Raw genomic sequence first — 23711 nt, 5'->3', positions numbered from 1 at the left:
ACTAAGGAAGGACATATCTGTGGTAAATAATTTTGTTACAGCCTGAATTATTTTGACAATTTACCATCTGAGAAGGATTCCAGAACTATGGAATGTGAGGCTGGTGTGTGGCGTGGGGCAGAACTGTTTTGTTATGAGAGCACATTCAGACCAGCACAAACAGTCCAAAGTTTACTAGAAAGTTAAGCTTTAATCTTTTGCGGTGATGTATTCAATTTGAAATGCCCCCATCTCCCCTCAGCCAAACACAAATCAAGGTGTGGCTGTGTTCACAAAAGGACAGAACAACATTCAGTTGAAGATCCGCACTGAAGCAGTGGTCTAGCTAGCTGGTGTTGCTCACACTAAAGGCAAGTAATTTTTTACCTGAGGTTGTTTGTGGGCAGTGGGCGGTGGATAAAGGTTGTTATTGAAAAATCTGTGGCTGGACTCAGCACTTGCTTTCTCCCGATAATTATTTGATTTGCAGTGGAAGGAGACATTTTGGGTGTGAATTGATGTGCAATGTGACTCATTCACACATGCAAATTATTCCCTTACCGTTGCCACCATATGTGATTTGTTCCAAGGCTGTAATTTAAATTATTTCAGTGTTTTATCAGAGAAAGACCATTTGGTTCAGGTGGGTTTTAATTTTGGTATTCTAAGTGGACTCTGTTCTAATTATATTATATGACTTTTGGGAGACATATGAAGGCAGCTCTTCATAGAGAAGTTTTTAATGTTTGATGTTTTGTTATGTTTTAGTATTTTGCTGGAATAGATGATTTGTTATTCCATTCATTGCCCTGATATAAATAATGTTCTCTGAAGGTACGCTGCCTTCAGCCCCCTGTAACCTGGCAGCACATCTGGGCAGAAAGCACATAGAATCCTGTCTCTTCCAGCTAATTTGCACAGATCAGGTGAGAAGAGGGGCGGGGACTGTGAGACTGTGCATGTTTGTAAGAACATTCCCCCATCAAGCCAACTTCAGGACTCTCATTTATAGCCTGTACTTGTCATAGTTGTCGTCTCTCCACTGCAGCTTTGATTTAAGATGGCCCTGGTCTGTTTGTCAGACTTCGAGGCATATGCTAAGCAGCATCTCCCCAAAGATGCCTGGGATTTTTTTGCCGCTGGCGCTGATGAATGTAGTACACTGGAAGAAAACCTCAAGGCATTCAAAAGGTATGATAAAGGCTCACCTTTGCGAGTGGAAGGTTAGCACTCGCGTTAAGATGGTCGCTCACGTGAGGCATCGTGGACTGGCCAGATTGCGCTGGGTTGAAATCTTACACCAGACATTGGCGGTGGAAGCAGATCCGGATTTAGATTTGATGAGGCCCTAAGCTACTGACGCAGGTGGCGCTGTGGGTTAAACCACAGAGCCTAGGACTTGCTGATCAGAAAGTCGGCGGTTCGAATCCCCGCGACGGGGTGAGCTCGCGTTGCTCGGTCCCTGCTCCTGCCCACCTAGCAGTTCGAAAGCACGTCAAAGTGCAAGTAGATAAATAGGTACCACTCCAGTGGGAAGGTAAACGGCGTTTCTGTGCACTGCTCTGGTTCGCCAGAAGCGGCTTAGTCATGCTGGCCACATGACCAGGAAGCTGTATGCTGGCTCCCTTGGCCAGTAAAGCGAGATGAGCGGCGCAACCCCAGAGTCGGCCACAACTGGACCTAATGGTCAGGGGTCCCTTTACCTTTACCTTTAAGCTACTGAAGGTAATGGGGCCCTTTATATGTCCAGGTGTCCTTTGTCAACAACAAATTGTTTTTTGAGTTGAATATATGCTATATGCATGGAAATGAGCAAACCAGTGATGTTTTAGGGTGCAGGCTAGCAGGCGGAGCCCTTACTTACATCATAGGAGTCTACGCAACACAAAACACTGTTGCTGTATGTAGGTTTTATTTTATTTCTTTTTTATCTTATATTTTGGAAATGTACATCCAGGTTTTTTTTTTCCTTTCATTTTTTGTGGGGGCCCCAAGAGAGTGGGGCCCTAAGCTATAGCTTGTTTAGCTTATACGTAAATTCGGCACTGGGTGCAAGCATTCACATGCATCACCGACTGACTTGTTAATCTCAGTGACAAATGGCTGATCTGGTATCTATCAAAACAGAAGTCTGATCTGGGAAAGTGAATCGTTTGCAGCAAAATTGGGAAGAACTGATGCCTCTGTATCCCACAAAGTTTTGTTTTCAGTGCTCCATTCCAGTTCTCACAAACTTGTGTGGCACAGTGCAGCTATTGCAGTATTGTGGCTGGATCTGAACTTGCAGATGTGTCAGAGTTGTTCCACGCCTTCCAGCCAGATCCCACTTCTACGGCAACAAAATGTGTTGAGCACATCGAGACACCCAAGAAATCTCATACCGTCTACCCAATGGGCAGAAGGTGGGGGGGGGGACACAAGAGCAAGCATTTTAAGCCTCTGAACACCCACACAAGTGCTTTCTCCAAGTGCCTGGTGCTTTCTGGGGACAGTTGCAGGAATAGCCTCCCCCCCCCAGGGGCGGAGGAAGGGAGGGGCGGTGGGGGCAGGCCGCCCCAGGTGTCACCACTGCAGGAGGTGACAAAATGTCGGGAGGCACTCACCTGTAGCGTGCCCGAGACACGCGTCTCTCCTGGGAGTGATGCAGTGACTTAGGTGGCCACAGACTCCGTGCTGCCCCAAACGGTCCGCCCTCTGCCTCCCCCCACCCCAGCTATAGGGCAGCTGAGTGGGAGGAGGCAAGCAGACACCTCCGAAGACCTGTGGAGTGTCCTGCCCCAGCCTGTTCTGTGGGTGGCTGGGGCACCGCCACCGCCCCAGGTACCCGATCAGCTGGCTCCACCACTGCTCCCCCCACCCCTGAAATATCATTGTGTTTACATTGAAAAGGGCCTTTTCACAGTGCAATGAAAGGGCTTGTGCCCTTTGTGTCCTCATGAGAGAAGTTCCAAAAAGGCTGAACTCTCAATAACTCTTGTTTGATCGCAAGGATTATATTAAGTTGTGGTTGGACATAGCAGTCGACACAGAGATTTCTCCAAGTGGTTCTTTATAGTAAGCTGGAACTGAACTGAACAGCAAACAGCTCAGCCGGCCTGCTTTTATAGGCAGCCGGCTGTCAACATTGTCAGAACAACAACCACAACCCAGGGTTTCCTGCCTAAATTAACTGACGTGGACCTGAGTGAAAACTATATACACAATACCCCTGGTGGCCAGGGTGAGAACTTCAATACATAACAGATTAGATTCATCCCTGACCCCAGTATAGCTTTTTCGCCATTCAGCAAAGCACCTAATTCCATGTGACAGTAACAATATAATTAGCAATCTCTGTAGTATTTAATTGTTACAGATGCCCCCCCCACACACACACAATTGCTATCAAGACTGCAATGTGCAAGTCAGAGTCTCCATGAATTTTCCCTAAAAACACACACACACATAGTGGAGTAATAAGCATTAATGGCTAATGCTATTTTTTTCTTATTTTTTCTAATGCTTATTGCCACACTGATACTTATCACACCATTTTCCAAGTGGAGCAGAACATGTAAGAATGGTTTGTTGCTGGTTTTTCAATAGAAAAATAAAATAAAATGTCCATTATTTAATCAGCCATGGTTTTGTGCATTTGCTAATGTGGAAATCTTCATGAACGTATGAATAATACATTTCCCCCGTTTTTGTTATTTATTATACTTGTTACCCAAAGATCTCCACAAAGTTATCTAATTTATATTACTCTTAATAATAATTATAATGAGGATTTTATAATTGAATGCAAAACAGGGAGGAAAACAAAGTTACATTAACAAATTAACAGTAGAACTTAACATAAGACAATGCTAGAAATATTTGAGCACAGTGTCCTTAGAATAAAGCACTGATTATAAGACAGCTTATTATATATGTTTTATATTCACTTGGGGGATGTTGGAATATTCCAGAAACTTGGTAATTGGTCTTCAGCAGGTTGCTAGGCAACAGGAAAAGTCTGCCCAGCAACAGGAGACTATATTAAGGGCATATGATTAACAGGGGTCAGAGTGTAGAGAGTGAAAAGAGTCAGTGTGCAAATGAGCATGAGTCAGCATTAGGTCTCTGGCCAGATGGCTAGAAGAAGAAAGGGTTATGTTATTTTATTTGTATTAAAGGTAAAGGGACCCCTGACCATTAGGTCCAGTCGTAACCAACTCTGGGGTTGCGGCGCTCATCTCGCTTTGTTGGCCGAGGGAGCCGGCGTACAGCTTCCGGGTCATGTGGCCAGCATGACTAAGCCGCTTATGGCGAACCAGAGCAGTGCATGGAAACGCCGTTTACCTTCCCACTGGAGCGGTACCTATTTATCTACTTGCACTTTGACGTGCTTTTGAACTGCTAGGTTGGCAGGAGCAGGGACCGAGCAATGGGAGCTCACCCTGTCACGGGGATTCAAATCGCCGACCTTCTGATCGGCAAGTCCTAGGCTCTGTGGTTTAACCCACAGTGCCACCCGTGTTGTATTAGACCCGTGTAAATTATTGTAAATAATAAAGATACTCAATTAAAAAGGAAACTCTGCTGCAAGTTTTTCAAAAGAAAAGCCAAGAGCAGCGGCTGCGCACTCACATCAACAGGGGAAGGGCAATATAGGATATTCTCCATCGAAAGGGATACCTGAGTTGTTTAGCTGTCAGGATGAATGGCTGAATTAGATTAGACTGACAGGGCTTCCGCCTGCAGAAGTAACACCTGCCAGCTCTGCTGTTTCTAGCTCTTTCTAGTGTGGGAATGTTCAGAGTGGCAGGAGAGGCTATAATGTTGATTAATAGCCTTCCTAACTTGCGCTAGCAAGTTCCTTTACTCAGCAGAGTGCATTCCCCTTTACACGGCAGGAAACTAGTTGCAAACTCATGTGAGTTTCTTAAGACAATACGGAATTCAATATGGCTTGTCCAGACTGAAATGTGTTCTAATATTTTCCTGGTAAGACCCCTTGAATCCCTCCTAAAATAATAAAGACGCCACAGTCTTATTCATAAACAATAAAAAGTAAGTTTACTCACGATCGGGCAGAGCACAGTGTGATCCCCGAAGGCAGCCTTTAGGCTTACATTTACAAACATGTACAAACAGGTTTACCCCATATGGGAGATAACCTGGGGGACTGCTGGCTGGCAGGTGAATCAGGATGTTCGCAGAACAAAAAAGAAGATTGAAGAAAGGAAGGTGGCAGCATGACTTGTCCTTTTACCAGGTCTGGAAAGGTCACACCCACCCACTTGGTCACATGCAAGGAAGGATGCTCCAGGCCAGTGGTGTAGCGTGGGGGGTGCAAGGGGGGCCGGCTGCACCGGGCGCAACATCTGGGGGGGGCGCTCGCTGCCTCCAGAGTCGCCGAAGAGCCTCGGGCGCAGGCTGTAGCAGAGCCCCATGTCTCGCGGAACCGACGAGCTGTGCGCCCGTCCGGGCTGAAGGCGTCCGGCAGGCAGCGGCTCTCAGTGCTCGCCAAGGTCCCCGCACGTCAGGGCCGCGGAGGGCGCGCCAGGCAGCCCCTCCTCACAGCCCCGCCTCCGCCGCAGCTGCTGCAGCTGCTGGGCCATGTTGCATTTTCCTCGCCTCTCTGCCCCCCTCCTCCTCCGGGCAAGCGGTGTCGTTTGGGCGGCAGCGCCAGCGGCAACTCGCCTCAGATCGGCAAGTTAGGGGTTGGGGGGGCGCAAATTACTTGCCTTGCCCCGGGTGCTGACAACTCACGCTACGCCGCTGCTCCAGGCCAGGAGGAACAGGAAGTTTTGACTGGCTGGACCAAACATTCCCTTGCATGTCCACTCTAGCAAAACGAGGAATGTTGTACTTGACTGCTCCCAGTGGATTACATCCCACATCTAATTCTTCCTGCAGGATTCGCTTTCGTCCACGCGTTCTGCGCGACATGTCTTCAATGGATACAAGGACCTCCATCCTTGGCACTGAAATCAGCTTTCCTGTGGGAATTGCTCCCACCGGTTTCCATAAGTTGGCTTGGCCAGATGGAGAGCTGAGTACAGTGAGAGGTATGCCGGGATCTCCTTCTTGCTGAGAAACAATGGTTGGGCACACAGGGCAGCTGAAAGTGGATTTAGCGCATCATCCCGTACATGCATGTTTTTCATGTCATCGACACAGCACGGTCCTTATCCAAGCGGCAGCTGTGCCACACACAGACTTGCCTCTGAATCCAACCCTGGTTTCCCCTTCCCCTCAAGCTAGATGCCTTGCCTTAGAATCAAGTGCCTTTCAAGTTTATCAGATCATATTAAGGCTTTTAAAACGCTCTGCAAAAAGGCAAGCCTGAAATAACACTTTGGAGAGGTCCGGAGAGGACCTCGCCAGAGCACAACAGGGAAATCGGTCAGGAATGTGTACAGCTCAGTCTTGTAGGGAAGACTGTAGCTCTCTTCAGCAATACAAAGATTGCACCCACAGCGCCAGATTTAGGGTGGGGCGGTTCCCCTGCACAGGTCACCAAGCCAAGGGGGCACAAAACTGAGAAGATCCATAACGGAGAAGATCGATTTGGGGGAGCCAAATTTTGGGCTTTCACAGGGCGCCATATTACAAAAGATAGAGAAGACAGAGTGAGTGCCGTTTAGCAGAGACTTAGCTGCTAATACTTCCGCATGTCTGAGAAGATTTAATTCGCTCTTATCTCTCTCTTTTTTAATATATAATTTTTATTAAATTTTCTGTTTTACAGTTTAAAATACTCATTTTACATCCTTAAGATATCAGTGACTTCCCTTCTTCTCTTTCCATGGTTCATTTTACATCTCATAAATCCCAGCATATTTTACAAAAACTATACCATTCAGTGTTCCGTTATTGCATCCATCAAAACTTGTTTACGCTGTTGAATTTACCTTAACGCTGCCAGCGTTTTCAGCTGGACACAATTATTTCCTATATATAATCAATAAACGTTTTCCAATCTTCTTTAAACATATGTTCTTCTTGTTCTATATGTTCAGTCTGTGAGTTGTGCATATTCTGTCAACTTAAAATGCCATTCTTCTTTAGTTGGGACCTCGCTCGTTTTCCATTTTGGGGCTAACAAAACACGGGCCACTTTAGTGGCATACATAAACAGCATTTTTTGAAATTCCCTCTTTTCTCTGTCAACGGTAACATTCCACCATTCGTGCTCTGTAAGGAAATAAAATAAACAAATAACAGGAATTAGTGAACTGACCCACTAATCATAGCTTTAGCTGAGATTCCCGAATAGTAGGGGGTTGGATTAGAAAACCTTTGCGGTCCCTTCCAGCTCAACAGTTCAATAATTCTATGAGCCAAAGCAGCCAAACCCAGCATACTAGGCTCAGATTTTCCTTCCCCCATCCCCATATTTTTCCAAAGCGGCAGAAGCTATGAAGACCTGCTACATTGCCAGCTCCTATGCCTCTTGCTCTGTGGATGAGATTGCTGCTGCTGCACCTGCTGCTCTCCGATGGTTCCAGCTCTACATCCACCGGGACAGAACCGTCTCGGAGCAACTGGTACGAAGGGCAGAGGCAGCTGGCTTCCGGGCCCTGGTGCTCACAGCTGACGTGCCCTACACGGGGAAGAGGCGCGACGACATCCGCAACAACTTCCGGTTCTTGTCTGCCGTCAAACTGAAGAACTTTGAAGGCGCCTACGAGGTTTGTTTGTTTGTTTGTTTAATTATTTTTATTAACAATTCAACATGTCAAAACATATCGTATTCATTATTTCCTCCCCTTTTTCCCACTCACCCCTCAAACCCTCCCTCCCCTCCCCCAAAGACTTCCCTCAGTTCCTCTCTCTGATTTCTCAACACATATTATTCTCTGCATGTTACAAAATTATACAAATCCTTACATTATCTGTCTGCCATGTTATCAATCAATAAATTTGTGTATGTTTAATAATAATAATAATAATAATAATAATAATAATAATAATAATTTATTTATATCCCGCCCTCCCCAGCCAAGGCCGGGCTCAGGACGGCTAACAACAATAAAATAATACAACATTCTAAAATCATTTCATTAAAAAATGATTTCATTAAAACCTGCCAAGGAGTCAAATTCATTTTGTTGTCCTTTCAGTTATTTTGTGAAAAGTTCCCATTTTTGTTTAAAGCCACAGTTGTCCTTATCTCGCAGTTTATATGTCAATTTAGCCCGTTCTTCATAGTCCATCAGTTTTTCTTGCCACTGTTCTTTTGTCGGAATTTCCTCATTCTTCTGTCCTTGTGCTATCAAGACTCTTGCCGCTGTTGTTGCATACATAAATAAATTCTTTATTTTCCTTGGCAGGTCTTGTCCTACAATCCCTAACAGAAATGCTTCTGGTTTTTTTAACAAATGTCATTTTGAACATTTTCTTCAGTTCATTGTAGATCATTTCCCAAAATTCCCCTGCTTTCAAGGTCTGTAAAGCTTTAGTGGAATCCCATACAAAAGCCGTCTAGGGAATGGGCAGAGTAACTTGGGACATCCATACCATTGTGGAGAGACAGCCAGCAAGGTGTGGGCAGTGCCAGGCTGGACATTGGGACAAGGCAGCAAAGTGTGTTTGGGATGGCGCAAAACGGTGGTAAAAGGGGGGAAACAGAGGTTTATTGGCCTCTGTGTGGCTTGAGAGATAATGGAGTGTGCCTCCCAGGATGAGGTCAAACTGCTGCAATAGCAGAACCAAAGTGACCTCCCCGGGGCACAAGTATGGAAGTCCTGGGCTGCCCAGATGATACGACTCCCCCTCTCGGCCTCACTGATTTGGTCCAAAGGAGAGCAGAGCAATATTTTTGGCACCAGCTGGGCTGCAGGAGTTGCAGTAAGGAGGCGTACAAGGCACCATCCAACCGTCTTAGGGACTCCACTCCGGATATGTGTGGGGCTTGCTCCTGGGCTGATTCTTCTCCTGAAGATACCCTGCAAGGCAGCAGAGGTTGAGCATCAGAGTTTTCCTTCTCCGAGATGGGCTACCTTTCTAAAGTTGACAAGCCCCATCTGCCCCTCACTTCCCTCTGCACCACATGCAGAAATTGCCTTTTGGACAATTGGATCCACTATTGGTCTCATCTGCTCAAGGCAAGGGTTATGCAACCCAAAACAAACAGAAGCTTTCTTGGCTTCTAACCTGGAGGAAGGGAGATCGTTGCTTCCCCCCAGCTCAAATTTCTGTCACTCCCAGTGAGATGGATGCTCACGCCTCTGAGGCCTTCTCAGTCTATAATAATAATAATAATAATAATAATAATAATAATAATAATAATAATAATAGTCAGGGAACTGACATCAGAGCAGAGTGGAGAGGCGAGGCTCCCAGATTCTGCAGGAGAGGGGACTAGTAAGGGAAGAGAGAGAACGTCCTCTGGGGAAAGAAGTCCAGGTGACACCAGGAAGAAGGGAGAGGCAGAGAGCACTTCGGAGGGGAGGCTCCGAGACTCTTCCAGTGAAGTCAGTGGGGAGGGTGGAGGACCACCACTTGGCACGCCCACTCTGCGCAGAAGGCTTCCGCGCAGAGAGGCGAGGCGAAGGTTGTCCGTTAAGGAATTCTTATGCTGGAGGAAATTTAGGAGACGCCCACTCACGGATTCTGCTAGCGACTGAGCAGCAGCGCAAAGGGCTGCTCAGTCAGGGAAAGACGCAACCACCAATAAGCAGTTTGGAACAGCTGGAGGTTTACACACAAGCAACCCCAATTCCCTTGACAATAATAATAATAATAATAATAATAATAATAATAATAATAATAATAATTTATACCCTGCCCATCTGGCTGGGTTTCCCCAGCTACTCTGGGCGGCTTCCAAAAAAAGATTAAAATAGTATAATACATCAAATATTAAAAACTTCCCTAAACAGGGCTGCCTTCAGATGTCTTCTGAAAGTGTGGTAGTTGTTATTCTCTTTGACATCTGGTGGGAGGGAGTTCCACAGCTTTCAGGGGCTCTCAGCTTCCTGCCTGTCTTGGATAGCAGTCTCTCCTGCTCCTGTAAAGCAAACAGAGCAGGTTCCTTGTAACATACTGTTGTAAACAAAAATAGCCCTTTTCCCTTATGGAATATCCAAGAGCCCATATAGAGTCCTTACATAGGTTCCCTATTGGTAGGAGAAGATAACAGAGGCCAACCAGAGAATATTGAGAAGCAAAGCAGCTAGTAAGCTTGATCTTTATTGATCTGTTGCAACAGGGTGCTCCCCTCATCCGCAGGAGAGAGCAGGAACCCAGAAAAATGGTGTGCAAGGCCTTATAAAGACTTTTGGAATTCCCACCCTGTAGATCAAGACCACCCCCAGAAACATCATACACACATCACAGAAGGGGTGTAACCTAAGACCACCCCTCAGATACATCATACCTACATCACAGAAAAGGCGGTCTTAAAACAGAAATTTGAATGTTGTTTTTCTCCTGTCGTTGTTTATCTCCTGTCTGGCAGGTTACTTGATTGGATTTCCTGGGTAGCCTGGCCAGTCTTTTGTAATGATAAATACTTAGTTCCAGGGCCAGGTCACAAGCTCACACCCTATTCAAACACAGATATACCCTTAAGACAGGATTTGTGAAGGAAAAGACAACAGACAGGCTTTTCCATTTTCCTTTGACCTTGCAGAGAAAACATTTGGTCAGTTTGGGACAGTTTGGGAATCAAAACTGACAAACTGGAACGTGTCCAGAGGAGGGCAACCAAAATGGTCAAAGGCCTGGAAACGATGCCTTATGAGGAACGGCTAAGGGAGCTGGGCATGTTTAGCTTGGAGAAGAGGAGGTTAAGGGGTGATATGATAGCCATGTTCAAATATATAAAAGGATGTCACATAGAGGAGGGAGAAAGGTTGTTTTCTGCTGCTCCAGAGAAGCGGACACGGAGCAATGGATCCAAACTACAAGAAAGAAGATTCCACCTAAACATTAGGAAGAACTTCCTGACAGTAAGAGCTGTTTGACAGTGGAATTTGCTGCCAAGGAGTGTGGTGGAGTCTCCTACTTTGGAGGTCTTTAAGCAGAGGCTTGACAACCATATGTCAGGAGTGCTCTGATGGTGTTTCCTGCTTGGCAGGGGGTTGGACTCGATGGCCCTTGTGGTCTCTTCCAACTCTAGGATTCTATGATTCTATGAAAATGGTTCCAGGTCGGTCTTCCTGTACTGATCTATGTGTGTGCTTGGTTGGTACACTTATGAACATTTAACATATATCTAAGACCTCAGAATTCCTATCACAATATCCTCCGACATTTCAGGAGGGCAAAGCAGGACTCTGCCCACCCCCTGCACCATCCCATCCGCCCACCCCAATCTCTGCTCTTCTTCGCCCCCCGTCCGTCCGTCCAATCTCCACCCCAGGATGAAGGCAACAATGGAAGCTGCCATAGATCAAGTCAGTTCATATCGCTCAGTACTGTTCACACTGACTGGCAGCTGCCCTTTGGCGCTTCAGATACGAGGGATTGAACCTGGTGCCTTCTGCATGCAAAACAGATGTACAATGAGAAATTCAGCCAAAGGAAAGAATATGGAATACAGTCGTACCTTGGAAGCCGAACGCCTTGGGAGTCAAACGTTTCAGCTCCCAAACGCCGCAAACCCAAAAGTGAGTGTTCTGGTTTGCGAACGTTCTTTGGAACCCGAATGTCCGGTGTGGCTTCCGATTGGCTGCAGGAGCTTGCTGCAGCCAATCAGAAGCCGTGCTTTGGTTTCCCAACATTGTGGAAGTCAAAAGGACTTCCAGAACAGATTCCATTCGACTTCCAAGGTATGACTGTATAGCCAAGCCTGACCTCACTACCAGAGGGGTAATAAGAGGCCATACAGCAAAAAGCTCCATATTTGTTCAATATATATATACCATATTGGCCCGAAAATGTCATACCTGAATATAAGCTACAGCTTTAAAACTGGAGGGGGGGGAGAAAAAATGCCCAAATACAAGCTGCTCCCTTCCTCACTGCTCCTGGCTTCATACTGGGGGGGGGGGGACGGACGCTGTATTGCCATCGGCCTTTCCCCTTCCTCGCTCTCTCCCTTCTCAGCCTTAGAGGAGAGGGTGGGGAACAATGCGCAGGGCGGGCAGCGCTTTGCTGCGTTCCTGGCTGTATACCGTAAGGTCACAAATATAAGCCACACTTTAACTTTTCATGGTCAGAATTTGGGGGAAGTATGGCTTATATTCGGGCCAATATGGTATACAGTGGAACCTCGGGTTGCGGATGTAATCCGTGATGGAGGCATGTCCGCAAACCGCAGCATTCATAACCTGCAGCGCCGCGTTTGCGCACACGCGTGACACAATTTAGTGCTTCTGGGCATGCGCAAGCGGTGAAACCCGGAAGTAGCCCTTTCCGGTACTTCTGAGTTTCCCGCAGTCCGCAACCTGAAAACGCATAACCCAAAGCGTCTGTAACCCGAGGTAGCACTGTATATTTGTTTCGCAGCCTTTAGGTAGTGCTTGATTGTAACAAAACCTCAAAATGTTTATAAGAAAGCCTAACAGGAGAGGGATCTGTTTAAGAGTTGCACCAACAGTCAGCGGCGTAGCGTGGGTTATCAGCACCCGGGGCAAGGCAAGTAATTTGCACCCCCTAACCCGGGGCAAGGGAATTAATTTGCGCCCCCTAACCCGGGGCAAGGCAAGTACAGTAATTTACTCTCCCAAGCAGCAGCAGCAGCGAGGCTTCTCTTTCCCCCGCGCTCTCCTGGAGCTGCCTCTTTTCTTTCCTTTTTTCCCTTTCTCCAAGGCTTTTCGCTTTCTCTCCTTAATTGATTCCTCCTCCACACCGCAGCGTTTCCTGGCTGCTTTCCCCCCTCCCCCTCTCTCTCCTCCTCGCTCTGCTTGCCTTACCCTGCCCTGCCTGAGGGCGCCCTGAGGAGACTCCGCTCTCCTTTTTGACCAGGCGAGGTGGAAAAGTCTCTTCCCGCCCCCTCGCCAGACTCCCTGCTCGGCTCGGCTCACTACCCAGGCGGCCAGTGGAGAGAGAGCCGCAATTACCATAAAGCTCCTCTCCCTCCACTTCGCCAAGCTGTCAAAGCCCGGCAGCAGCGGCAACAGCAGCAGCAGGAGCAGCCAGACCCCCGCCAGCCAGCCCGCCCGCCCGCCCGCCCGGCTTCCTCTCCTTTTTTTGCCCGCGGCAGAAGGCTTCGCTCTCCCCCTTCCGCGACCTCCTCGCCAAGCCGAGCGAGCGCGGGCTCCCTAACCCGTGGATTTTAGTAGGGGCAGAGAGCTGCTAGTGCGAGCGCACCCCCGCCCATGTTGCGCCCGGTGCGGCCAGCCCCCCTGGCACCCCCCACGCTACGCCACTGCCAACAGTGTGAGCAACAGTGACGCTCTCTTTTGCTCCTCTCCTTCAGGGTAAAGACTGTTCAGAGTACGGGGTGCCTGCTGGCAGTATAGACCCCTCTGTCACTTGGAATGATATCTCCTGGCTACGGAGAGTGACACGCCTGCCTCTCATCATCAAGGGAATTCTGACAAAGGAAGATGCAGAGCTGGCCATGAGCCATGGAGTTCAAGGGATTATTGTGTCCAACCACGGAGGAAGACAGCTGGACGGGGCACCTGCAAGTGTAAGGGACAGGTCATTATCTATCACACTTAACATGTGCAAAACTGTCCATGTCCACAGCTGTGGTTTATTTGGTTGTGAGCACCGATGCAAAGGAGCAGGATATCAATTGAATCAGTCAAAAGATAAATGAATAACCAAATAATTAAACCCCTGTGTTGCAAACAATTAGCAGTAATATCCAAGGCAACACGATGACCAAGTACAACAATGCAATATCAATATAAACTCTTTATATAGTCTATACGGAACATGGAACAATATGAGAAACCAAATAAACCGAAATCTTATAAATCTCTGAAAGTCACTAAAGTGCACTCTTGATGGATTCTCTTGAAAATATAGAACCAAATAAACATAAGTCTTGTAAGTCTCTGAAAGTCTTTGTAGACTATGCAAGTCTCTGAAAGAAGCAGTGGGTCAGATTCTTATCTGATGAAACAGACGTAGTGAACATCATTTCAATAATTCATTTGCAGTTTATGAAGCATTTCTGTATCCTCCTGCTGTGCTGAAGAAGAATTCTGCAAAACAGTGGGGATGTCCGGAAACACTGTTCACTACGTCTGTTTGCGGACCACTTCGGCAGCGTTGGACGTCATAAAACAAAGCTTTAACGGCTTGTTTTTATCAGATAAGAATCTAACCCATTGCTACTTTCAGAGACTTGCATAGTCTACAAAGACTTTCAGAGACTTATAAGACTTGTGTTTATTTGGTTCTATGTTTTCAAGAGAATCCATCAAGAGTGACTTTCAGAGATTTAAAAGATAAATGAATGCAGAAACAGCTAGGAGGAGAAAATCAGGGCAGGGGAACAAGTTGAACAGAATCATTTGTGTCTGTGCAGTATGAAGGTGGAAAACAAGCTCCTTTCTTGGGGCAGGTTCAAGGCCCACAGAGTGCACAGAAGAATTGTATATGTAGGATAACCAGCCTTATATAACCAACATGCTTAAGTCTAATGAATGCATGAAGGGGTTAATGCCATAGAGTAAACTGTCCTGCCAGGCTTAGCCAAGTCACACCCCCTTATCTTGGGATTAGGGTAATCAAGCCTATTGTTGTACCTCAGAAGTACCTGAGAAGCTTGGTGTGTGAGAAGGTCTGAGCTGGTTGCTCCAAGTTCAGCGCATGTAGCTCTAACAAGCCTCTCTTGAGCATTTACACCAATTATTTAGGAACTTTTACCACTTTGTGACTAAGCCACAGTTTGCTGCCTGTGCAGCTTTTCTAGCTGATGTACATGAACCTGACCTTTGGAGAGTTCGTAAGTAAACAGTTTTTAAACTTACCAAGCATATGGTCTTTTTCTATGCCAGGAGAAGAGAGGGACTTTGAAAGGAACTTGGAAGGGCACATTTAAAGATCTGACGGCCTGTATTTTAATGCCAACAGTGTCCTTCAGCTCTCTATATTGGACAAACAGGCCAAACTTTACGCCAAAGAATAAACGGACACAAATCTGACATCAAGAATCACAAAACAGAGAAACCAGTAGGAGAACACTTCAATCTCCCAGGACATTCTATACAAGATCTCAAAGTAGCTGTTTTACTACAAAGGAATTTCAGAAATAGACTGGAAAGAAAAGCTGCTGAATTGCAACTCATTACCAAACTTAAAACCATGGAGAGACCTGGTCTGAACAAAGACATTGGATTCTTATCTCATTATACATGACTAAGCCATTTTTCACCTTCTCACCCCTTGCCTTTTCCTGTAAGACCTATTGCAGTCGTTAAGAGTCGTCAACAGGCTCATCTCAGCTATCTGCCAATCACCCATTCCCACCACCCTTCTGAGTAATACCCCTCCCCACCTTCTCACTATATAGAAGGATCTGGCAACTTCTGTTTCAGTGTATCTGAAGAAGTGTGCATGCACACGAAAGCTCATACCAAGAACTTACTTAGTTGGTCTTTAAGGTGCTACTGGAAGGAATTTTTTATTTTGACTATGGCAGACCAACACGGCTACCCATCTGTAACTGTATTTTCACAGTTTGCTTTGCTGCATATTTTGTGATTTTAAATCTCTGTTGGGCTTCTCTCACCAAAGAATGCCTGCCCCAAACCAGAATCCTGGCAGCCAGGGAATTCTCCCTTTTATATACCTATTTTTTCCTTGCCATCAACAGCATATTCAATAGGGGAAGATATCTTCCAACCTCTGACCACTCTGCGTTCTGAGGTTTCTTGCCCAAAGGCTGCATAAAGGAGTGCATGTATTATATCCCCATGTTGAACACAGCAGAGAGAAGCAGCCTCTATCTTTCCAGGGCTAAGCAACCTTTGGATGTGATAGGTGTGGGAAGGTGTATGGCCACAGGAAAGGGAGTAGCAGAAACTGATAGTTGATCCACCCATCCAAAAACACTGGCAAATAATAATAATCTGTGACACTGAGTGGAGCAGTTTGGAACCCTATTTTCTCTGACTTTTGGATTATCCTCATATCACACAAACTTGAATTTTGCAGGGGGAAGTATCGGTGTTGTTTGAGGGTAATGTAGGGTGGATTGCACAAATTAAACGACAACACAAACAGCTGCAAACATACAGTACACACTGGTGTGGACCAGCCCCCAAACAGAATACTCTTGGCTTTTAAATAGCCTGGCTGGACAGACTAGCAATAAAATAAATAGAAACAGAAGAGACTAGCTGGGGTAGAGCCTTGTTAATGTTTGGCAGTGTACTGGTGTGATGGTGGCTGATAGGAGCTCCAAGAGAGTTCCATGTTCCAAGGATATCTGTGAAATAACAGAGGGCAAATCTTGGTTCTCGAACATTTATGCCTCAGTTCCCATCTATGTGTTTCGCATTTGCTTCTTTGCAGATTGATGCTCTAGTTGAAATTGTAGCCACAGTTGAAAACAAAATTGACGTTTATTTGGATGGCGGGATACGAACAGGAAGTGATGTATTGAAAGCGCTGGCGCTCGGAGCAAAATGCGTCTTCATCGGAAGGCCTGCTATATGGGGTCTGGCCTATAAGGTGAATAAATATACAGTTTGTATGCCTGAGCAACCGTTTAGGGCTTATAAGATATAGCAAGAAATTGCAAATGAACAGCGGTCCCTTTCAAACAAGTGACCGAAACGTTGCCCTTTACATTTGCACATGGTCCATCACATCTTGCCTTTGGTTTTATAATGTGTGCATGTTTTGGACTCCAGCGTGGTGCATCGTTCTGCCAGTGTAATCTTGATTTATCCAATAAGCTTCAGTCCAGGTACGTGTGCTATAACACCACTTTCTCAATCCACTTCATAATTCTGATTGTTACTCTGAAGCCAAATGTCACAATACAGTGATACCTCGGGTTAAGTACTTAATTCATTCTGGAGGTCCGTACTTAACCTGAAACTGTTCTTAACCTGAAGCACCACTTTAGTTAATGGGGCCTCCTGCTGCTGCCGCGCCGCCGGAGCCCGATTTCTGTTCTTATCCTGAAGCAAAGTTCTTAACCTGAAGCACTATTTCTGGCTTAGTGGAGTGTGTAACCTGAAGCGTATGTAACCTGAAGCATATGTAACCCGAGGTACCACTGTAAAGCCCATAAGGCTGTGGCTACCATCTATGAGGGAGATCTGTTTGCAAAATAGCAGCTTCCAAATCAACTTGCAAAACAACGTGGGGCGCTTGTGTTTCAAAATGAAGGCTCTGTGTACAGGCTACACTCCAGTCTATGGGCCAGAGGGGGCAGGCACCACCATCAGTAGTGATAGAATTATGTTCCTCTATGTTTTTAATTGTTCTTTTCTTATCTGTAAGCTGCCTTGAATCCCTGTCAGGAAAAAAGATGGGGATATAGATAAATATATAAAAGCATAATCCTAGCTAATAATTTTACTAGGCTCATAGGCTATTCCCCCCCCCCCCAAGAGCTACTGCATTTATTCATTCCAGACGGTAATAGACACCCGGAACATTGGTTATCCAGGGAGATGCAAACAAATCAAGCTATGGTTGATCTAGAACCCCCCCCCCCAAGCTGTTTGACAGAGCCCCCCCCATCAACCGCCCTGGAGTCTGCTGCTCCCCTCCCCATGGTTCCATTTTGTTTTTCTTTAAAGGGGCAGCAACATGTTGTTGTTGTTGTTTGGTCGTTTAGTCGTGTCCGACTCTTCGTGACCCCCTAGACCAGAGCACGCCAGGCACTTCTGTCTTCCACTGCCTCCCGTAGTTTGGTCAAATTCATGCTGGTCGCTTCGAGAACACTGTCCCACCATCTCATCCTCTGTTGTCCCCTTCTCCTTGTGCCCTCCATCTTCCCCAACATCAAGGTCTTTTCCAGGGAGTCTTCTCTTCTCATGAGGTGGCCAAAGTCTTGGAGCCTCAGCTTCAGGATCTGTCCTTCCAGTGAGCACTCAGGACTGATTTCCTTCAGAATGGAGAGGTTTGATCTTCTTGTGGTCCATGGGACTCTCAAGAGTCTCCTCCAGCACCAGAATTCAAAAGCATCCATTCTTTGGTGATCAGCCTTCTTTATGGTCCAGCTCTCACTTCCATACATCACTACTGGGAAAACCATAGCTTTAACTATACGGACCTTTGTGGGCAAGGTGATGTCTCTACTTTTTAAGATGCTGTCTAGGTTTGTCATTGCTTTTCTCCCAAGAAGCAGGCGTCTTTTAATTTCATGGCTGTCACCATCTGCAGTGATCATGGAGCCCGAGAAAGTAAAATCTCTCACTGCCTCCATTTCTTCCCCTTCTATTTGCCAGGAGGTGATGGGACCAGTGGCCATGATCTTCGTTTTTTTTTATGTTGAGCTTCAGACCATATTTTGCGCTCTCCTCTTTCACCCTCAATAAAAGGTTCTTTAATTCCTCCTCACTTTCTGCCACCAAGGTTGTGTCATCTGCATATCTGAGGTTGTTGACATGTTAGCCATCAGTAAAGACAAAGCACGAGGCAGCAGGCACGAGGCTTAAGGTAGATTTCATTCCTTTTGCACCGATGCAAAAGGGCCTGCTAGATTGCAGCCCTGGACTCTTATGCGCCATAACTCTTCTCTGTTGCTTTTTCTTTTTTTTTAACAGAGCAGTTAGCTTTCTTCCTCAGCAAAAGAAGTGGCAATATTGTTTTGCTGCACTGATTCCTTGATCTTCGGGAGTTGTGGAAAAAATGTAATGGAAAGCCAGCTGCAAGAGGGCGAGACAGACATACAAGCTGTTCTCAAAGCCAAGATAACGTGAATAGTTCCTTCAGCGAAGGATAAGAACCAGTGGGAGGAATTCAAGGTCGCCCTGTTATGAACATTCGGTCGGCGCCAGCACATCCTCTTGCCTGGTGGAACAACCGCCTCTCTCCCCGCACGCTGTCCTGGAGGTTTTCCTGAACCCCCCTCCTGCCAATTTGGGGATGCAAGGGGAGAAGAGGAGGCCCCATTGTGCTTATGGAAGTCCTTGCATGAGCTTGCGCTAGCAGGACCAGTTAGTTGAGTCTGGCACACTGTACAGAAGAGCATTTGATCTTTTGCATATGTGACCCATAGGCAGAATTTTGTCTTTACCCAGGACCTCCCTACTATTCGCAAACTAGAAATTCACTGTTCTCCCTTCTTTTGCCACGCTGGCTTGAATTTCTGCTGGTAAGGCTACATACACACCAACACATTTGTAGTGCAAAGGCTTTTCTCAGTCCAGAACCATTCGGATTCGTCCTCAACATTCTGCTTCCAGTCTAGATCGAGTATAGATCCTGCCGTCCACAAGGCCAGGTGTAGTCATCTCGTTCCTTGTAACATTTTTCCGATGAAAATAGGGACGTCCTATTCCATCATCGTCATCATTTTGTTATTTATACCCCACCCGTCTGACTGGCTTGCCCCAACCACTCCAGGCAGCTTCCAACACATATAAAAACAAAATTAAGGGGAAAAAAACATTAAAAAACTAACGTATATGGGGCTACCTTCAGATGTTTTCTAAAGGTTGTACAGTTACTTATCTCCTTGGCTTTGGGGTTACATAACTCCATACCATACAACATTTCTCTGATGGGAATAGGGATGTCCTAAGGAAAAGCAGGACATTCCAGGATCAAATCAGAAACTGGGACGGCTTCTGTAAGTCCAGGACTCTCCCTGGGAAATGGGGACACTTGGAGCGTCTGCGCTTAACCCACATTTGAAAACCAACCCCTTGATTAGATTCTGCAAGCCTTTTCCTCCCTGCACATGACCCAGGAGAGTGAAGAATGAAGCTGTGCTGGTCCCGTTGGGAAGGTTACCGTTGGCGGAGTCTTCTCTTCTCATGAGGTGGCCAAAGTCTTGGAGTCTCAGCTTCAGGATCCGTCCTTCCAGTGAGCACTCAGGGCTGATTTCCTTCAGAATGGAGAGGTTTGATTTTCTTGCAGCCCATGGGACTCTTCAGAGTCTCCTCCAGCACCATAATTCAAAAGCATCAATTCTTCGGCAATCAGCCTTCTTTATGGTCCAGCTCTCACTTCCATACATCACTATTGGGAAAACCAGAGCTTTAACTATACGGAAGAGGTATTATACTGATATTGTGGCTCTTACAGATCTCCTGATTATGTCTGTTTTGGCCTTTAGCAATACAGTGGTACCTCGGGTTTCAGACGCTTCAGGTTATAGACGCTTCAGGTTACAGAGTCCGCTAACCCAGAAATAGTACCTTGGGTTAAGAACTTCGCTTCAGGATGAGAACAGAAATCACGTGGCAGCGGCAGTGGGAGGCCCCATTAGCTAAAGTGGTACCTCAGGTTAAGAACTCTTTCGGGTTAAGAACAGACCTTCAGAATGAATTAAGTTCTTAACCCAAGGTACCACTGTATGGATATGTACATACAAGGCTCACGACTTGGTAGAATTTTGTTCCCTCTATTTTGTCATATCAGTCAACATAATTGATATGTCTGAAGTCTAGATATCTGGAGCCATGCAACGGTTTGTTTCAGAGTACTGAAGGTGGCATAAAAGAGAAAGTGGAAGCCTGCCTTCCACTCCACAGCCTTCCTGCTAACATTTTGTTGAAACAGTTTCTGTACGGGCCTTCATAGCGTTTCAAATGCCGTCAAAACCCGTTTGAACAGAGACAACAGTGAGACTAAAGTATAGCATACGTACAACTAGTTGGAAAATAATTCTGAGGTCCTTTTCAGCTCTCAAAAGCTGTTGTCCATATTCGGTGTATGCTGGATCCATAATTTACAATATCACTGTTTCTTGGAACAGGGCGAAGAAGGACTTCGGAAAGTTCTGGAGATTTTGAAAGAGGAATTTCGTTTGTCGATGGCTCTTGCTGGTAAATCATCCCCCTTCTCTCACCCTTTTTCAAACACCCTCCCTTGTGGAGCGTTGCCTCAGCCTCCTCTCATCTCCCCTCTCCTTGGGCATCCTTTGGGCAGCTACTGCTGCTGCCCCTGGTCTCTGAGCTGCCCCCTCTGCCCCAAAGAGAGGTGCCTTCTCACACTGCCCCACAGGGGCCTGGGACTTGTCTGTCCATTCCCAACAGCAAGGGCTGGAGGACTGGCTGGCTGGGCTCCCTTGCCCGCTTGCTTCCTTACTCCAAGGTCGCCTCAGCGCCTGGCAACCAGCACCCCCTAGCCAGCCCCAGAGGCGCCATTCACCTGGGGAGCTGGAAGCCAGGGCTGCTGCAACAAACAGCTGTGCAAGCCTTTGGGAGGCAGAGACACAAGAGGGCATCAGGGGAAGGAAAGAGGGACAGAGGCCAGTTTGTCAGTTTGCATTTCTTAGTGCAGAAAGTATTGATCTGATGTGTAGAGACCTTTCCTGTCCATGATATTTGGGTTATTCCTTCTGAGAAGCTGAGTACAGCTGGCTTAAACTGGTTCTGTTATCTCTTTCTGTCAAGGTCATGCTGATTATAATAGTGAGGCCAGAAGGAGCCCGGGGTTCACTTTCTCTTTTTATCTCTTTTCCGTCTGGTGTGGTGTTCTGTATGTAGTGTCAAGGTTTAGACTTATTATACTGTATTTTTCGCTCTATAAGACGCGCCAGACCACAAGACGCACCTAGTTTTTGGAGGAGGAAAACAAGAAAAAAACTATTCTGAATCTCAGAAGCCAGAACAGCAAGAGGGATCACTGCGCAGTGAAAGCAGCAATCCCTCTGGCTGTTCTGGTTTCTGGGATAGCTGCGCAGCCTGCATTCGCTCCATAAGACACACACACATTTCCCCTTACTTTTTAGGAGGGAAAAAGTGAGTCTTATAGAGCAAAAAATACGGTAAGTTATTGTAAGTTTAAGTTAAGTCTGCTGCAACTGGATTTCTTACGGACTGTGCCAATCCTAAATGTACTGGATTTGTGACCATTATGCTCATTTGCCTTCAGTAAAGCTCTGCTGGATGAAATATTAATTGCCTCTGGTCTATTTTGGGGGGAATCCTGGAACGTGTTTGAGTTTTAAGTCTGCTAACTATACATTGGAATCTACTCTGGATCAATAGTGAGCAGAATTTCAGTGACACAGCTTTGCCCGTGGCACCCCTGACCATCATTCAAGGCAACAGTGTCATGGCACACTGGTTGAAAACCACTGGCCTATGTCATCACTTCCCACCTTGAGAGGAAATACGCTCACCATGCCTTGGTTGTCTCTTTCTCTCTATGCGAACTTCAGCTTGTAAGGAACTCTGAGCTGGTTGTGCCAGCACATACATGCGTCCATGTTGGCCAAACCTTTGCTCCCAGAGGTGCTGAAGTTGGGGGTTTCCTAGATCGGTAGGCTTTGGAGTAGAGGACTCTGTGGCTCTATTTGCCGACAGCACATTTTTTTAACAGTTTGCCTGTTTTCATTACCTGCAGGCTGTAGAAATGTCTCAGAGATTGGCCGCCACGTTGTTCAATATTCCAAGTTGTGAAGAACCCTCCTGCCCTGTTCATCAGTTCCAGGAAGTGACTGCAGCCCTGGACAAGCAGGCTCAGAGCAACTGGAAAGAACAAATCAGCCTATTGGGTATTGTAGGAAAAGATATTGAAAGAAAGGACCGTAAACTTTTTCAGTATGCGGCAACGGCTGCAAGAATTGTGCTAGCTCAGAGATGGAAGCAGGAGGAAACTCCAACGGTGGAAGAGTGGAGAGAAAAATTGATAGAATATGTAGAATTGGATAAATTAACAGGGAAAATCAGATATACCAAAGACCAAAAGTTTATTCAAGACTGGGGGAAATTTGTGGGTTATCTGGAAAATAACTGTGATGTAAACACAACGCTAGTGGGTTTTAAAGAGGCACTGTAAAGAATTAATAAGTATTGTCGATTAGAAATAATGAAGGAAGGGAGGGAAAACGGCAATATGTAAGAATGGAATGCGTATGAAAGGAATAACTACGAATGATTGTCAGTAACGTTGAAGGAAGTCTAAAATGGATAAGAATGTCACGATATGGATAAAAATGTATAACTGGTTGGAAACCAATAAAATTTTAAAATGCAAAAAAAAAAAGAAGGAAAGAACAAATCAGCCGCATGTCAGAAATGCGCACCCCCTCACCCAATCAATCTCTGGCAACGTTACAGCCCCCTATATGTTTGTGGGAAGCGAAGGAGGAGGCAGTCCTTCAAATACCCTGGTCCCCAAAGTGACAACCAGAGGGAAAGAAGGGGCCAATGCAGTTGATGCAGCGATGGGGCTGTTTGGTCACATGACAAGGGATGGAAGGATCCGGCAATTTCCCTCCTCTCTGTTTCTCATTTTTCCAATCTTAAATTCAGTTTTGCACATTTCTGCAGCAATCTGCATTTAAGAAAGAAATAAAATCATCCATGACAATTCAACAGCATTTAATGTCAATTCCTCCTAATAAACACATTTTTGTTTGAAGTTCTGACCAATGTATGCATTTTGCAAGCAGTTTTACAATTATTTTCATTTGTAGGCACACTTTCCTTTCCACACTTACCTTTGAACAATCAGAATATATTAGCTAGCCAGTTTACTTCCAATTTAGCCTGATTTCTATAGTACTTACTCTGTTCTTACCAGGTGCCTGATTTTTACCTGGCATATTGTATTTAATCTATTCTCTTTGATATGGTTTTCATTTTCTTATTATACTTATTTTAAGGGTTTTATTTTGAGGTCTATATTTTGGAATGAAAGACCTGTGATGGTATTGCTGTTCTCATTTGTGCGAATGTTGCAAAATCCAATAAAAAAATACTTCAGAAAAGAAA

At 45.9% G+C, this 23711-nt stretch overlaps 1 protein-coding gene across 5 annotated transcripts; it reads left to right on the top strand.

Annotated features, from left to right (window-relative positions):
• Positions 1–267: 267 nt before the first annotated feature.
• HAO2 (hydroxyacid oxidase 2) lies at positions 268–23711 on the top strand. 5 transcript variants are annotated; one of them, XM_083481900.1, is made up of 10 exons: positions 311–350; positions 764–905; positions 1028–1170; positions 5863–6014; positions 7357–7640; positions 13319–13534; positions 16375–16533; positions 20744–20813; positions 22339–22480; positions 23000–23711. In XM_083481900.1, exons 3-9 carry the CDS (start codon positions 1040–1042, stop codon positions 22392–22394), a joined length of 1068 nt encoding a protein of 355 aa, XP_083338026.1. In that variant the 5' UTR covers positions 311–350; positions 764–905; positions 1028–1039; the 3' UTR covers positions 22395–22480; positions 23000–23711. The 5 variants fall into 5 exon arrangements, with proteins under 5 accessions (XP_083338025.1, XP_083338022.1, XP_083338026.1 ...); XM_083481898.1 differs by lacking the exons at positions 22339–22480; positions 23000–23711 and adding exons at positions 21384–21501; positions 21763–21924; XM_083481897.1 differs by lacking the exons at positions 22339–22480; positions 23000–23711 and adding exons at positions 21384–21501; positions 21763–21924 and having other exon boundaries at positions 1008–1170.

The sequence above is a fragment of the Podarcis liolepis genome (assembly GCF_965112155.1).
Source record: "Podarcis liolepis genome assembly, chromosome: 17".
Taxonomy (NCBI): Eukaryota; Metazoa; Chordata; class Lepidosauria; order Squamata; family Lacertidae; genus Podarcis; species Podarcis liolepis.
The sequence above is the reverse complement of the archived record's forward strand: the minus strand, read 5'-3'. Positions and strand labels throughout refer to the sequence as shown.